The sequence below is a fragment of the Anopheles aquasalis genome, chromosome Y (assembly GCF_943734665.1).
Source record: "Anopheles aquasalis chromosome Y, idAnoAquaMG_Q_19, whole genome shotgun sequence".
Lineage (NCBI taxonomy): Eukaryota > Metazoa > Arthropoda > Insecta > Diptera > Culicidae > Anopheles > Anopheles aquasalis.
Window position 1 is genome coordinate 5058826 of NC_064879.1, and position 15000 is coordinate 5073825.

The 15000-nt window shown below is 51.9% G+C and overlaps 3 protein-coding genes across 9 annotated transcripts in view; 1 reads left to right on the forward strand and 2 right to left on the reverse strand.

The window, feature by feature from the left end:
- LOC126579751 (lysophosphatidylcholine acyltransferase-like) overlaps positions 1 to 4383 on the reverse strand; it is a 9566-nt gene extending 5183 nt beyond the window's left edge. The window contains exons 1-3 of one of the 2 annotated variants that reach the window (XM_050243301.1): positions 3376 to 4383; positions 2860 to 3005; positions 1638 to 1855 (exon numbers count right to left, since the gene is read on the reverse strand). In XM_050243301.1, coding sequence (XP_050099258.1) covers positions 1638 to 1855; positions 2860 to 3005; positions 3376 to 3693 — 682 coding nt within the window. In that variant the 5' untranslated portion in view covers positions 3694 to 4383. The remainder of the gene's footprint in view (positions 1 to 1637; positions 1856 to 2859; positions 3006 to 3375) is intronic. The other variant, XM_050243302.1, reaches the window with a different exon arrangement.
- Positions 4384 to 4635: 252 nt separating this feature from the next.
- On the reverse strand, positions 4636 to 5993 carry LOC126579617 (mitochondrial GTPase 1). Its single transcript, XM_050243088.1, has 3 exons — positions 5876 to 5993; positions 5458 to 5813; positions 4636 to 5371 (listed from the first exon to the last, which is right to left on the reverse strand). The coding sequence occupies exons 2-3, from the start codon at positions 5775 to 5777 to the stop codon at positions 4738 to 4740; spliced, it is 954 nt and encodes a 317-aa protein (XP_050099045.1). The 5' UTR covers positions 5778 to 5813; positions 5876 to 5993; the 3' UTR covers positions 4636 to 4737.
- A 473-nt stretch (positions 5994 to 6466) lies between these two features.
- LOC126580028 (E3 ubiquitin-protein ligase ZNRF2-like) overlaps positions 6467 to 15000 on the forward strand; it is a 10812-nt gene continuing 2278 nt past the window's right edge. Inside the window, exons 1-8 of one of the 6 annotated variants that reach the window (XM_050243866.1) lie at positions 8158 to 8243; positions 8312 to 8522; positions 10543 to 11509; positions 11589 to 11789; positions 12115 to 12255; positions 12763 to 12858; positions 12959 to 13064; positions 13146 to 15000. The exon at positions 13146 to 15000 is cut by the window's right edge and continues 2278 nt beyond it. In XM_050243866.1, the coding sequence (XP_050099823.1) occupies positions 11690 to 11789; positions 12115 to 12255; positions 12763 to 12858; positions 12959 to 13064; positions 13146 to 13203 (501 nt within the window). In that variant the 5' untranslated portion in view covers positions 8158 to 8243; positions 8312 to 8522; positions 10543 to 11509; positions 11589 to 11689 and the 3' untranslated portion in view covers positions 13204 to 15000. Of the gene's footprint in view, positions 6613 to 6887; positions 6910 to 7018; positions 7494 to 8157; positions 8244 to 8311; positions 8523 to 10542; positions 11510 to 11588; positions 11790 to 12114; positions 12256 to 12762; positions 12859 to 12958; positions 13065 to 13145 lie in introns of those variants that run through there. The other 5 variants (XM_050243863.1, XM_050243869.1, XM_050243864.1 and 2 more) reach the window with 5 other exon arrangements.

The window sequence follows — 15000 nt, forward strand, 5'->3', positions numbered from 1 at the left end:
TTCGGTTTATTTATAATCCGCGCCGCGCTCAGCCGCGAATTTCAGCAAACGCTCGTGGGTTTACGCCACAGCAACGCAACGTCAGCACCATCAGCGAGGTCAGTCAACGTCTTCGCGAAAGGCTGGTTGGTTGGTGGTAGGGGTGCAGTAAGCACAGCAAGCAAAGCAAACAAATCTGGAACCATCCAGTCCATCGGGATCGGGAAGATCGGGTTGCCTTCCGCCGGAGAGCTCGATGAACCTTGACGGTGACGGTGGCCACACACACACACACCACATCACAGCATACCAGCAACAAGTGCAGCACAGTTTTGCCATGGTGTTTACTTGTTTTGACGATGACGATTATGCTGAACGCGGCAGGAGTTACGGAGTCATCGAACGAGGCGGTTTACTGGTGGTTAGTAGCCTGGTCTATGGAGGGGACGCGCATGCAGAATCGACTTCCGCAGTGCAATGCTCCCATAATCCACCCCATGTTAGGAGACTTACAATCGAGCAAACCACCCTGCCCACCATTTCAAATTCTACAAAACACCTCGAGTTAGTAGATGGTACATGGTACGGTGAGGTGTCATGAGGTGACGGTTAGATGAGTTAGTCACGGGCGTTTCACACAACATAAAAAAAAACACGACCCCCCCCCCGACCCCACATTCGGTGTACGTGCTGCAGGCAGGCGTGACGCGCGTCACGTGATAAGAGCTTCACGATGCCGATGCGGAGAAGGAAGTGGCTCGGGTCCGATCCGATAGAGTGATTAGAGGGACAGGGTGAGAGGGCAAAAAGAGCGAAAGCCGCGAAACGGATGGAGGGATGAATGGATGGTGAGATAAGCTGTGGAAGGGCGGGCATCTGAAGAGTTGCAAAATGAAAGGATGATGCATGATGCGAGTCTGACGCGAGCAGCGTACGAACGGCCCACCCAGCTCACAGCGTCGTCATTGTTGTTGTCGTCGTCGTCGAGTTGTCGGGTGCCTCCAGTTATAGGAGACGGGAAAGGGCTTTGTTCGTCACCCGGAGCAGTATTTTCACTTTCCATCTTCAGCGCCGGAGTGCTGCTGCTGCAGCTTCTTGTTGGATGTTGACCCACTTTGCGTGCAGTTGGCAATGCCATCGATGCAATGCGCAACCAATGAACGGAATGCGCATCTAAGGGAAGAGGGAAGGTGAGCCCGGGGGGGCGGGGGGGGGGGATGTAGAAAGAAAGAGCAAAGATGAGATGAGGGTCCTCTTCCCGGTTTTCGCTACCATTTTCAACGACGGTTTCCTGTTGCTGCTGCTGGCCTGACTGAATTGAACCAGTGCCATGGACTGGACTATGCTGCCAGAGGTGCTTATCAAAAAACTAAAACAATTTCCGACGATGTAGCTTCCGAAATAGCTTTTAGGGTGGAGGTACAAACGTACAAAAGGGACAGATAGGGGAACCGATCAGTATGGTCGAGCGTGTGTCCGTGTGTGTTTGTGTCTTTATGCGTGTCCTCGCATAATTCTCGCTCTCAGATCCGCCCGATGAAGATACGTACGAGCGCGCACGTGCGGAGCCGTTGCGTTTGCGAGGAGATAAGAGTGTGACAGAGGGAAAGGGATCAACACTCGCTAGCCACACGGGCGCGGGGCATCGCGACACCTACTTCCGAAAAATGGCAGCGAAGCCGTCTCGTACTTGGCGACGACGGCCGACGGACCGAACAGGACGACGCAGATCGAATCGTAGAAGGCGGTGTGGGGCGCGACGCAGATCACCGGTGCCTCCTTCGGTGACGCCCGGACGCCCTTGTAGCGGATGAAGTTGAACGAGCCGAACAGGAACAGTGTGCGCATCACCACGGCGGTAAAGTGTCGCAGCTGGCTGCACACGGAGTACACGACGGTGTACGGTAATGGTGGGCAGCCACATACACACGTGCACGCGCGCGCACACACACCACATGTTGAAGGGGGTAGAGGAAGGTAACAATGAAAAGAAAACAAGCGCAAAATTAATCACAACCCTTGGCATAGCAGCGCGTTCGCGCGACGGACAGGGAAGTTCGCTGGTTGATCGATGGTGTACAGATCGACATCGACAGGGGCAGGATCGGAGGGAGCTGGCAAAAAGCGGAAAGATACTCTAGGCAGCCATCAGGCAGTACCGCCACAATTTCCACGCCTGCACCTGCACCTCCAATTAGACAATGGACACTAAAGTATATACAAAGTATTGCCCCTCAGTTCCGACCGACCCGATAGTGTCCCAATAATGCCCGACTCCCGGGGGCGGGCGCGAGGTTAGCGAGGGTTAGTTACAGCCTGTTGTCCGCGACACATCCAGGCACATACAAAAGGGTTGGTGAAACCCCACTGGATTGATGTTAGATCGATCGACCGACCGCCATCCCCGACCCCAGCCCAGCCAGAGAAAGCGTATCCAATCCAGCGACAAAGCGACTGCGCCGCCGATAACCGATGGACGCCGAACCAAGAGTTTCTCCTCAATTGTCCTCAAAGATTAGTTATGCCCGTATTGTCGCCGAAGCGAGGCCGGATCTTCCACCCCCCTCCGGCAGAACAATCTACGGCACGACTTGCCAGCGTGATGGTATCCTCCTTGTTCCCGATATCCGCTCACTGGGCTGCTGGAATCGACTGCCCATCCGGGCTGGTTAGCTGGATATGCTTTTCCAGAGGCAACTGGTGCATCGGACTGGCCTCGGTTAGCATCTAAAAGTGATCATGTCACGTTAACGCGGACAACAACGGTAATGGAGAGTGTTTCTACTACCCATAGATACACTCCCAGTAAGGTTCCGTCCCCAACAACAAAAAAAATATGGCTCCCCGTTTCGTTTTTCCCGCGGAATCGTGCATACTCACCGCCGCCAACCGGTGAGGGGTTTCGTACGTAGCTCCTCCGTTGATAAGCCGTACAGGCCGATGTTGGCGAGGGCCCATGCCATCACCAAGCACACCAGTATCAATATCACCCGAAACGGTAGCAGGAAGATGGTGAGTAGCGCAGTCTGTGGAGATAAAGGAAAAGGATGGTGTATATGTATGAGAGAGAAAGATAAAAAGAGAAGAAAAACATCCAGCAAAAATGAGAATGATCTCTGGATCCGGAGCCGCGCAATCGAAAAACTGGCGGCGATATCCCACAAGGAGGTCTGTGGTGGTTTGAACACGGGGGTTCAAGGAGGACGGCCCAAGCCAGATGTGAAGTCAACAGTGGCTAAAAATAGCGTCGCATTCGAGGGTACGCATTCTTTGGTTCCTGTTCCAAACGATCCGGAGCTGCTGCTGATCGAGGGGTGGTTTGGGGGGGGGGGGGGGGGGGGATGATACAGTGGTGCACTGGTCTTTCCAGCCGTACCTTGAGTTGTTGGCCCTTACCTTGAGTTTGTCAATCGGATCGTCCCAGACGAGCTTGTGCACGAACGGGTTGACGTAGTGTATCTCGGCCGGAGCATTTCCGGCCACCCGTTCCGCTGTTGCTGATGTTGATGTTGATGTTGCTGTTGTCGTCGTCGTCGTCGTCGTCGTCGTCGCGTCCCGTTGATTGTTGCTTTCGGATGGTTGACGCGCCGGATGCTGCAATGACTGGCTGGTGGTGGTAGTGTGCCCATTGTCATCGCTACCAGCAGTCGCCGCCGCCACCGCCAACGCCTGGCCCATCGCCACCTTTGATGGTGGCTGTGACACGGTCGCCATTGTTGCGCACACGCCTGCGACGGCTGCACGCACGCACGTCTCCGCACGCAATTGAATAAAGGGTTCGCTCAACCGGAAACCGGAAACGGTGCGCCAAGAGCCAACAGCAACCAACAACCACTCGCTGTGCTTCGGCAGCTAGCCAGCTAGCTGACCAAGGTGGGACACACTGCACTCGCTACGAAAGCGGATCTCTTCCCGTCCTCCCTTTTATGCTCCACCGCTACGTACCGGACCTGCTCTGTCACACGTCACCAAACGTTTCGTTTCTTTTCTTTCTTCTGCACTCCGCGCGAATCTTCAACTCGCAGCCACTGACTCCTTGGTTCTTGGTCCGCTCAATCGTTTGCTCGCTCTTTTCCCCTCCTCACTGTCTCTCTGTCTCTGTCGCTGTGGTCTATTGCGTTCCGGCAAATTGGCGAGTTGGCACCAACGCGATTTTGGCGATGATTCGTACTGACCGGAGAGCGCTGACTAGCTGGCTGGCTGGCAGGCAGGCTGGGTGCTAGTCCTGCTGCCAGAGGTCCTGCAGTGGATGCTATTCCGCGATATCGTACACACTTTCTCCGTGGTACGCGTCTCCTCGTGACACTTTCTTCTTTCGTCGACAAACCGCGTGTTGTTTATGGAAGCTGCGAGCGTCGCGCCACCGACCTGTAATACCTGCAACCCACTACTCACTAACACGCCGATGGCGACGTGCTTATGCAAACACACTAGCAGAAAATCATAAGCAACTGTTATGCGCAGCAACGAGATCGAGAGAGCGAGAGAGAGAGAGAGAGCGATAGAAGCGAACCATACGATATCGAAGAGCGAACTCGGTGTCCAGGGTTGAAGCCCAGTTTATGTAGAGTTTGCGAATGCGTGTGCCAATGATGGCAGCTAATGATTCGCCTTCGGATTCAAACTCAAGTGCAAATGATGGGCCTAGAAAGCGGGTTTAACTATTTGTACGTTCTTTAATTCTACTACAGGTGTTTTTTTTTACATTCCTCCATGCTGTCACGCTTATCAAGCGCGCACGGCGCTTGCACCCCATCGCTACAAAGCCTTAATTTTATCTTCATCCAGCATTATCCTGCCGAGGGCACCGGTGCGAAAGGCCTTGAGCATCAGCTTGGCCGCTGCGACAACATCGGGCCGGATGGCCACCGTGCCGTCCAGCTGCTTCATGCGGATCGTTTTGCCATGGTGCACAGCGCCACCGACCAGGGCCTCCGCGATGGAATCGGTCGGTTCCGCTAGGCCGAGTAGCTCGACGTATCGGAAGTTCTGCTGCTTGTTCAGCAGATAGAGCAGATAGTCCGCGATCAGCTCCTCGCCAACGAGATGATCCTGCAGGCATGATACCAGTGCCAGCCGGAGGCCCGTCTCCGTGTCGCCGATGTTCGGCTCCAGAATGCCGGGTGTGTCGAGCAGATAGACAGACGGGTCGTGGCTGATCCGGATACGGTTCAGCACGCTCCGCGTGACGCCGGCCAACGCACCGACCTGGCTCGCACCCTTTCGGTGCAGGTGCCGGTTGCGTAAGGCATTGATCAAAGACGATTTGCCCACGTTCGGTACGCCGATGATCATGATGCAGAAATCCTTCTCCGAAGTGCGATTGTACCGGTCCGAGCTACAGATGAGCTCCTGAGCGAGCGGCACCACCTTCCGCACTCCGTTGCAGTGCCTGCGTGTGTACGGGCGATAAAAGAAAAAGTAGTGCGATTAGAACGAGGGTAAACCACCATCAAGCGAGGCCGATCCTTAACGTACTGGTTCTTGCAGTTGGTGAAAATGATATTCTCCGTTTCGCCGTCCTGCTGCCTCAACCGTTGCAGTACCGAATCCGCCGTCCGCCGTTCGATCAGATCATGCTTGTTGAGCACCAGGATGTGCGGTTTGATACCACTGATCGTCGTGCGGAAGTCCTTGTTGCGGCCGGTTAGCGGAATACGTGCATCGTGCACCTCAATCACACAGTCGATCTGCTTCAGCTTCTGCTGCATCTGCTTCATGCCCTTGCCCATATGGCCCGGGAACCAGTTGAGAAGATCGCGCGGTACCGCGGGAAAGCTGGTACGGAAGCGACGCATTTTGTAGCTTCTAGCGATTGTCCTGCGGTGTGCCGCCTGCAATTATAAACCACCCATGTATACTTCGTTTGGTAGCTGGTAGAAAAGCGGTGTCTTACCTGCTGGTGCAACTTAAAATGGATTGCCGAATGGATGCTATTTGCTTTTGGACGAACAATTTTTAACCGGCACGATTCCCATCGCAATTGCCCGCCTTATCACGTTTCCTTTTTTTTTTTGTTCGCCAGCTGTTTTGACACTCTGGTCGCTCGGTTCTGGGCGCCTGCCGGAATGCCAGAATTTCCGTTGTTGTTGAGAGGGAAACGAAGCCATACATCGGTCACAGCATCTGGTACGGATCAGCTCAGTAGCAACAGCGTTCTTAGTTTATTTATTGGACCCGGCGAAACGGGTACAATCCAGGGTTTCGATTTTAAATCTAGATTATTTTGCGACGATCGTAGGAGCCAGTGTTCAGCGGCGGCGAAAATCTGTGGGAAAAAATTTGCTCGAAGTTTTGACAATCGAGCAGTTTCTCTCGCAACTGCTCGATCGCCAAAATCTCGGACAGTTTTTTTCTCTCTCTGCCCGATTTCCTGTAGGAAAGAGTGAGTGAGAAAAGGCTGCCTCTCGTTTTTCTCGTGTTCTCGTGGTTGCTTTGGTCGCCGGGTTTTTTTTCCTCTTTTTTAAAAATCTCTCGGTAACGCGCGGGGACGGAGGTGTCGTCGCTGCGCTTCCAGAAAAACGTCGTCGTCGTCCTCGCAAAACCCGTCGTCGTTGCTGTCGCTAAACCCGTAGCTAGCTCGTGCTGTAGAAAGTGCAAGTGGAGTATTATTGTGCTGATCGAATAAGCAGGGTAAGCCTTTCAGCAGCTGGCGATCTGAGCCCGCACGTCGCACAAACAACCGCACGCACATCTCCTTTGCCAACACCAGCTGCGTGCACACACGGAGACACGCACGCACACGCCTTGCTGAGTTAGTTGTGGCCGTTTAGAGGTAGCAGGCTCCTGCCCTCGGCAAATCCACTGGCGCCAGATCACGCGCGAGCGGAGAAGTTTCTCGCGTGAAGGAGGTCTCCTTCTTGGAAACCTTTCTGTTTCCATTGTGTCGGGCTGGGCCACCCATGTCGAGCTGATGCTGTGGCGGCGACGGTTGGTAGAATCTGGTAGAAGCGTATCGTGCGTGCTACGCAATGCCGAAAAGAGGAAGAAACGAAGCCCAAGAAGTAGCGACGCAATACCCAGGCCACACACGATGGTTAGCGAAGTGAAGGAGTAGGTTAGAGGAGGGGGAGGACGGGAAAGGCGACAGATCAGGAGTACGTGTGAGAGAGGGGCAGGTAGTCGGCGATACAATTGTTGCTGCTACGCGATTCCAATTCCATTACTTTTGTAGCCGCCAGTCCGTCGCCCGATTTTTCAAATCCGTGTCCTGTTCGAAGCCATTTTGCCCGTATGTGTCACCAACAGCAGCATTAGCAGCAGCTGCTGCTGCGTGTGTTTTGTGCCATTTTGTGTGCGTGTGTGTGCTTGTGCTGTGCGCATTTATGGTGGGGTAGTATGCTGCAGTAGTGGTCTAGCTCAAGGATTGGCGCCGGCCAAAGGCCAGCGGAAGTGGGCAGGGCCAAAAGAGAAATAGAGAAGAATAAAACGGGTAAGGAAAAAAGCCTCCAAAAAGGCAGTACGCGGGGCAGTAAGTGGCCGGCGAGCTAGACGTCCGTGCAAGCGGTCAATTGGTAAGGGGGCATGAGGGGGCACGGAGTAGTTACCATGGGAATCTGCTGTGGCGGAGAGCAACACGATGAGTAAGCCGTTTAGAAATTGATATCGTTTTAGGAAAGATGCAGCTAGGGCAGCAGCACCAAGTAAATACGGAGTCTAAGTAGCTCCCAAATGATCGGGTGCTCGGTGTCGAACTCGAGAACAAAACGCAGAAGGCGCGATTTGCACCATTCGTTCCACTCCTTCCCCTCGCGCCATCGACAAACTGGCCAAAGCAGGATCGAACAAGTTGCAACTTGTGCTGCCTACCATCGTTTTCTACCCGTCGTCGCAGTGCGTGCGCCTATGAGACGCCTTTTGTATTGTGGTGCTCGGTATGCGTGCGTCTAGACTCTTTTGTTCTCTCAACGCGATCACGCGTTTCCGCACACACAAGAACGACAAAAGAAAATTTCATCATCCGATCGCTGGAGCAGGGAAAGAGAGAGAGAGAGAGAGAGAGAGAGAGCAGGAGAGAGAGACGAATCAGTAGCAGCGAAGGAAGAAACAAACGACAAAAGGCAACGATGGCAACGATCTCTCGATGGTTCCGCAGCAGCTGCAGCCGCAGTTTTTGGTGACCCCACAAACGAGTTGGCGGCAGTACGCGTCAGAAGCATTTCCGTCTCTCAGCAGCGCCATCATTCTGCCACTTCACACCGCACGCTGCTTCCAGCTAGAACGATCGATCCGAACGCGCCCGGTGTAGTGTAGGCCTTCTTCCGGTAATATCTCGCTGCTCAGAACAGACGGAAAACCGCGAACTTCCATGTTTGCTGCTCCCCGTTTTCAGTGTTTCCCGCGGAGCGGATTAGTAGAGGACAGGCGGTGCGCCGACCGATACGGAACAGCTAAGGACCCCGGAACTCGTTTGCTTGGAATTGATTACAAAAGTAAACAGACAGTGCTGTGATGTTGCTGCTCGTTGGCTCGTTGGCTCGTCTGGAGTGGAAGGCAGCAGGCCACAGGGTGGTTACTCCCCGTGTAAGAGCGTCCCGCCAAGGGTAACGTATTGAAGCCCGTTCCCAGTGTTCTCGTTTGACTCGCGTCGCGACTTTTTCTGTCCGGCTGCGCATTGCTTCGCTCAATCAGCAAATGTACACGATGGCGGTGGCGGCGCCAGTTTCGGCCCCTGTTCATCCCTGTGTGTGTGTGTCGCCTCACCCCGCGTCACACAATATCATAATCAGCAGCAGTAGTAGCAGCGGCCTGTATGAGCATCGTCAACTTCATCACGCTATTTGAGTGCACGGTTCACTTGGCGTACAGGCGATAGTGACCACGATGCAGAGGGAACACAGAAGGGTACATAGCTGAACGGTAACTTCATAGCACAATCTGTCTGCGATCGTCTCTCGGGCTGGCCAAGTTTTTGTTGGAGGAATCGACGCAGATTGACGTATGCCTGCGCCCGACGGTGCTCAGCAGCACGAGCAGTCGTGATGTGCCTCGGTCTGGTGGAAGGTAGAAGAAGGTGAACAACAGAGGGGGGAACGTTGTGGCCGCGATTATCATTATCGCTTCCAACCGGCCTCGCTACGGCCCACTGGTCCTCCCACAGGGTTAGCTCCGGCCCCCGCCTGGAGCTAGTTGGTTTTTATTAACGTTAGCATCACATCTCTGCCAGCGCCTTTGCCGTGGAGCGTCCTCTCCGGTATTGGCCCACCTACGGCTAAATCTAGCGCGCGTGCCTCTTCCGCACCTAACCCCCAACGGCGCTTTTTTTATCGGTAACAGCTGTTTCGCCTGCCTACTGCACAGTGTATCCTGGTGCATTCATTCCACTCACCCCCCCCCCCCCCCCCCCCCCCACTTGTGTTTTGTATGTAGCCGATATTGCGGTTGCGAGACCGGCAGGCAGTCGATAGTACAAGTTGATTGCGTTTGTGTTCTGACTGATTGCGGCCCTAGCCTCCTCTTTTTTTTCTTTTCCTTCCAGCACTTCGTTTCCGAAGCGTCTGACGGTGCAGTGCGCAGTCAGGCGACGTAGCAGCAGCCGATACTGCTTTATGTGCATGCTTTCGATCCGGCACTCTCGTACTGGTCCAGCGCCCTGCTAAAACTTGTTCGTGCTCTCACGCTATTAGACTCCCTTCCGTGCGCGATACCCTTTCGCGACCTCCAGAGCCACGTAAAAGTGAACTAAGCTGCGAACAGCTTACCTGGTGGTCTGGCTGTGGGCGGGTTTTCTGCGCACGCCGCTACTGCGGAACTGCGCGCACCACAACTCATTCATGGCGCATCTCGGCAGACTTGAGGGTGGGCAGTGGACGAGGACAGTAGATGTGTATATCTGTCGACTGGCACAGCAAACATTAAACCACGATCGGCGGCCATCCCGAGTACACATCTCACAATTGCAGCAAGGTGGCGCATTGCTTACTCTGGCTTGCCGCTTCGCGCACGGGCTCTGTGGTTGAGGGGGCAGTACGTTTGGCAACAGGCAGGGCAAGCAATCAGGGCGGCGCGCTCTGAGACGGTTCCGGAAGGAGGGTCCCTTGTGGGATTGATTTAAAATAAGATAACGAATCGAGCCCCGTGCTTCTGGTCGCGCCCGTGTTGTTATGTTGGTATCTGTGCCGACGATAGTCTTCGCGAGTGTGCGCTGGTGTATGCAAAGGGTTTCTAGTGTAGCAGACCGCCACCGCCGTGATTGTTGTGCGTTGGTCGCACTCCTTCCCTCTCTCTCTCACTCTATCTCTTTCTTTCGTTTGCTCTCCTGCTCTCTGTCCCGCACTGTTGCGCCTTCCCATTGTACACGCTAACATTCTTCGGCTCACACAATCTGCGTCGTCTGCGTTTCGATTGTTGCTGACTGTTGTGCCCGATCATCATCGTGTTGTTCGTTGCTGCGCAGATAGCAGCAGATAGGCTATAGGCGTCTTCATGCTTCGTGTCATCTCAAGCTCATGCGATACGGCCGTGTGCGCCGCTATCATGTGAGATGATGCGTCGCCGCCGTCGCCTTTCTACTTGGTGCTGATTACTGATCCACCGATATTTCTGTCTTCCTCTATCCCACAGCGAATCTCACCGTACTGCGAGTGTCATCGTTTTCCTCTGCGTCGAACTCGTCGTCTGCTCGTTGTTTATGTTTTGTTGGTGGATTGCGTACAGACAACGACAAGTTGTTAGTGCGCCTATGTGAGTGGTGTCTGATTTCTGGTGGTGGTGGTGGTGGTGGTGTGGTGGTGGTGGTGTGTGTCTGTGTCTGTGTCTGGTTGTGTTTGCGTTTTTGTGTGTTTAATCTAGGTTACGTGGTAGCTAGCGGCCGATGTACCATTGCCCAGTAGTTGGACGCAGTCGGGAAGAAAGGAAGAACCGACCCTGACGTCGCCCCGTTGTGAACAAGCAACAACCAACAACGACCATTCGAGGTTGATAGCACAGCGAGCGCGTGGTACGGCGACGGTGAAAGCCAAAAATAAAGCATCCTTAAAGGGAAAACACGGAGCAGAACCAGAAGGATCAGCACCATCCGCGACCTCCCAGGGTGGATGCAATCGACGGTGACGGCGACGGTGCTGAGTCGTCCCCATTACTGATCAACAAGGGCTCGCTCTACCCCGTTGATCTGACACAACAACAACAATAACTTCTGCTGCGAGTCGGGGCGGCGCAGCTGTAGCAACTGTCTGGACCTCCCGAGGGAATGCAAGGAAAGCGAAACAGAAGAAGAAGAAGAAGAAGAAGCAGAGTGTGAATACCGATCGTGCGCGCTGACGAGCGGTGAACGCGAATAGTGTAGCCAACGAATGCGGATATTAGTGGTGCGCGCGGTGGTGACAGCATAGTGTTGTGACGCTGACAGTGAAAGAAACGGAAGCTGTAGTACACCAGCGGCAATCAATCCCCGTAACAGCAAGCAAACAGCAGCGGCAGCACCGTTCAATCTAAACGCTGTAGCGTCTCCTCAACCTCCTACGATTTAGCAACGCAAAACTGACCAGAGACAGACCAGACTCGGCTGTGTGGCACAGTGTTGCTTTCGGTAAGTCGTCGGAGCTCTCTTCTATATTCCGCTGATAGCACATATCTGACACATTTTGCATCCGGATTTCCCATTTCAGCAACCAGAAAGCGAAGCGTTCTAGCACCCGGGTGTGGCGGATTGCAGTTTTAGTCGCACGTGCAGGGCAGTGCAGTTTCTGGCTTTGGATGAACAGCGGAAATGGGAATAAAGGCGAGCACCGCGAATGGAGGACAGCAGAGTCCTAGGGCACGCACTTTCTCCACGAGCAGCAGCAGTGAGGTGGTATCCGGCACTACAGGTTGGTTTGGCTCAATTCAAAAAGCAATCTTCATCCTCTGCCACCCCCCCCCCCCCTCCCCTCAACCTTCCGATCTTCTCCTTTTCGCCCCTTCTCCATTCATTCATCCTGGCTTCCCTCCCACCATTCAGCTTGCGGTGCTCCACACAAATTCTACAAATCCTTCATCCTTTCGCCGATCGCGCTTCTTCCATCCCTCTATCATGGCCGAGATATTTCTATTTACATTCCTTTCCTCTTTTTTCTTACTGTACGCGCGCGCTGTGTGTATTTGTGTGTGCGTGTTTTTGTGTGTATGGGTGGATATGGATATTTGTTATTGTAGGCGCCCCGTACGAAATATCTTCCGCTAGTACCGATCCCGAGCCCGAAGAAAATGCCACCAACGCCGCCCCAAGTGCCGCTTCGCTCGCGCTGGGGCGAGTGTACGCTACATCACTACCAACTCACATTTGGTCATTAAATGGTGAGTTTACCAACCCCCCCACCCCCCCTCCCCACACACACAAGATCAAACGCAACATTGAAAACGAAAGAGGGTTTGAACAATGGGCAACAAGCGACGAGTAACAAGAAATGCAAGCAACTGAACAAACATAGTGTCACCAGCAACTAAAAAGTGGATGCAAATGCATACCTGATAATGCTTGAGACTGACAAAAAGGTTCCCCTTCTAGAATTCTAGAGCATCGTTTGGCACTAGTGTGAAACATTTCACTTGGTTTGGGATAACAGCGTTAAAAAGTCACGCAATTTAGAATAGCGTTAAAAAGTCACGCAATTTCGTATAACAATCTGTATCTGTGCTACATCAAGCTGCTCCATTTTTCATGTTCGAATTTCTTGTACCATTACGCTTTTCCACCAATAGATTAGGGGCTGTCCCATTTGTTTAGGGCAGTATCAGCAAAACAACGTTTTTGCATGAGCTCCGTATCGCGTCATATTAGTCATTCATTTCTTTCTCCTGCAGGTATAAAATGTCCAGTATGTAGCAAATTCGTGATGCCTGACGATATTGAGTGTCACCTTGTAATGTGCCTAACAAAGCCCCGTCTATCATATAACGGTGAGTAGCACAGTTGGGAAAGCCATTCGCGATACATCTACTGTGTGCATCTACTGTGTGTTCTATTCTTATTCTTGTTTTGTGTGCTGGTCTATTTCAGAGGATTGCTTAGCGGATGCAAAGGGTGAATGTGTCATTTGCTTAGAGGATCTATCTCCCGGTGATATAATCGCTAGACTACCGTGCTTATGCATCTACCACAAAGGGTTCGTACTTCCATACCAAATAGTTTATGGCGGCAGTGGTTTGAACACTGCCCTATTGTTATTTCTTTTTGTACATTTTAGATGCATCGACAAATGGTTTGAAGTCAATCGTAGCTGTCCTGAGCATCCCGGCGATTAGTGTAATCTCCGTTACTGCAGGTTAAACAGGTTAGATGCTCCCCTATAAATAAAAAAAGCAGCTCAGGGCGTGGCCTTCGTTGCTTGTCGGTTTAGTTAGTATTTTATGTTTTTGCGTTCGTTTAGGCGAAGGAATTTAGGAATGTCTACAGGTAGCGTAGGAGTAGCAGGATTATCGCTCGAACTCTCAACCAGGCTATGACAATTGTGATTCCTGAAGTTGAAAGGTTCCTCCATGTCATTCGAGTTAGCCAAATCCTTCGGTTGATCGGTGATCAACGTTAAACGATTTGTGGGAAACTAACTTTTCTGCTAGTGGTTTCAAAAACCCAATCGTTTGACCGATTATCATTTTTTCTATACCATTTATCTATTATATTGCTTTTCTCAATGAGTAACATGTTTTTCGGAGCTCAAGAGAAATGTCTGGTGGATTGTTTTTTCACGTGCACTGCATTATTGAATGCAATGCCAACAATTGTATCACACCACGCGCATTGCCGTGGCACCCGTCTTCGGGTATGTTCTATCACAGTCGCAACTGTCCGTGCGCAACCACTTGGTAGCATTGCTCAGCATGATTCGCTACTCGGCTTGCCGGGCCTCGTCACAATCGATGCCTTGCTGCTCATTGTGATGATGTATCAGATCCTCCATGTCATTCGAGTTAGCCAAATCCTTCGGTTGATCGGTGATCAACGTTAAACGATTTGTGGGAAACTAACTTTTCTGCTAGTGGTTTGAAAAACCCAATCGTTTGATCGATTATCATTTTTTCTATACCATTTATCTATTATATTGCTTTTCTCAATGAGTAACATGTTTTTCGGAGCTCAGGTGAAATGTCTTGTGGATTGTTTTTTCACCTGCACTGCATTATTGAATTAGCAATGCCAACAATTGTATCACACCACGCGCATTGCCGTGGCACCCGTCTTCGGGTATGTTCTATCACAGTCGCAACTGTCCGTGCGCAACCACTTGGTAGCATTGCTCAGCATGATTCGCTACTCGGCTTGCCGGGCCTCGTCACAATCGATGCCTTGCTGCTCATTGTGATGATGTATCAGATCCTCCATGTCATTCGAGTTAGCCAAATCCTTCGGTTGATCGGTGATCAACGTTAAACGATTTGTGGGAAACTAACTTTTCTGCTAGTGGTTTCAAAAACCCAATCGTTTGATCGATTATCATTTTTTCTATACCATTTATCTATTATATTGCTTTTCTCAATGAGTAACATGTTTTTCGGAGCTCAAGAGAAATGTCTTGTGGATTGTTTTTTCACCTGCACTGCATTATTGAATGCAATGCCAACAATTGTATCACACCACGCGCATTGCCGTGGCACCCGTCTTCGGGTATGTTCTATCACAGTCGCAACTGTCCGTGCGCAACCACTTGGTAGCATTGCTCAGCATGATTCGCTACTCGGCTTGCCGGGCCTCGTCACAATCGATGCCTTGCTGCTCATTGTGATGATGTATCAGATCCTCCATGTCATTCGAGTTAGCCAAATCCTTCGGTTGATCGGTGATCAACGTTAAACGATTTGTGGGAAACTAACTTTTCTGCTAGTGGTTTGAAAAACCCAATCGTTTGATCGATTATCATTTTTTCTATACCATTTATCTATTATATTGCTTATCTCAATGAGTAACATGTTTTTCGGAGCTCAAGAGAAATGTCTTGTGGATTGTTTTTTCACCTGCACTGCATTATTGAATGCAATGCCAACAATTGTATCACACCACGCGCATTGCCGTGGCACCCGTCTTCGGGTATGGTCTATCACAGT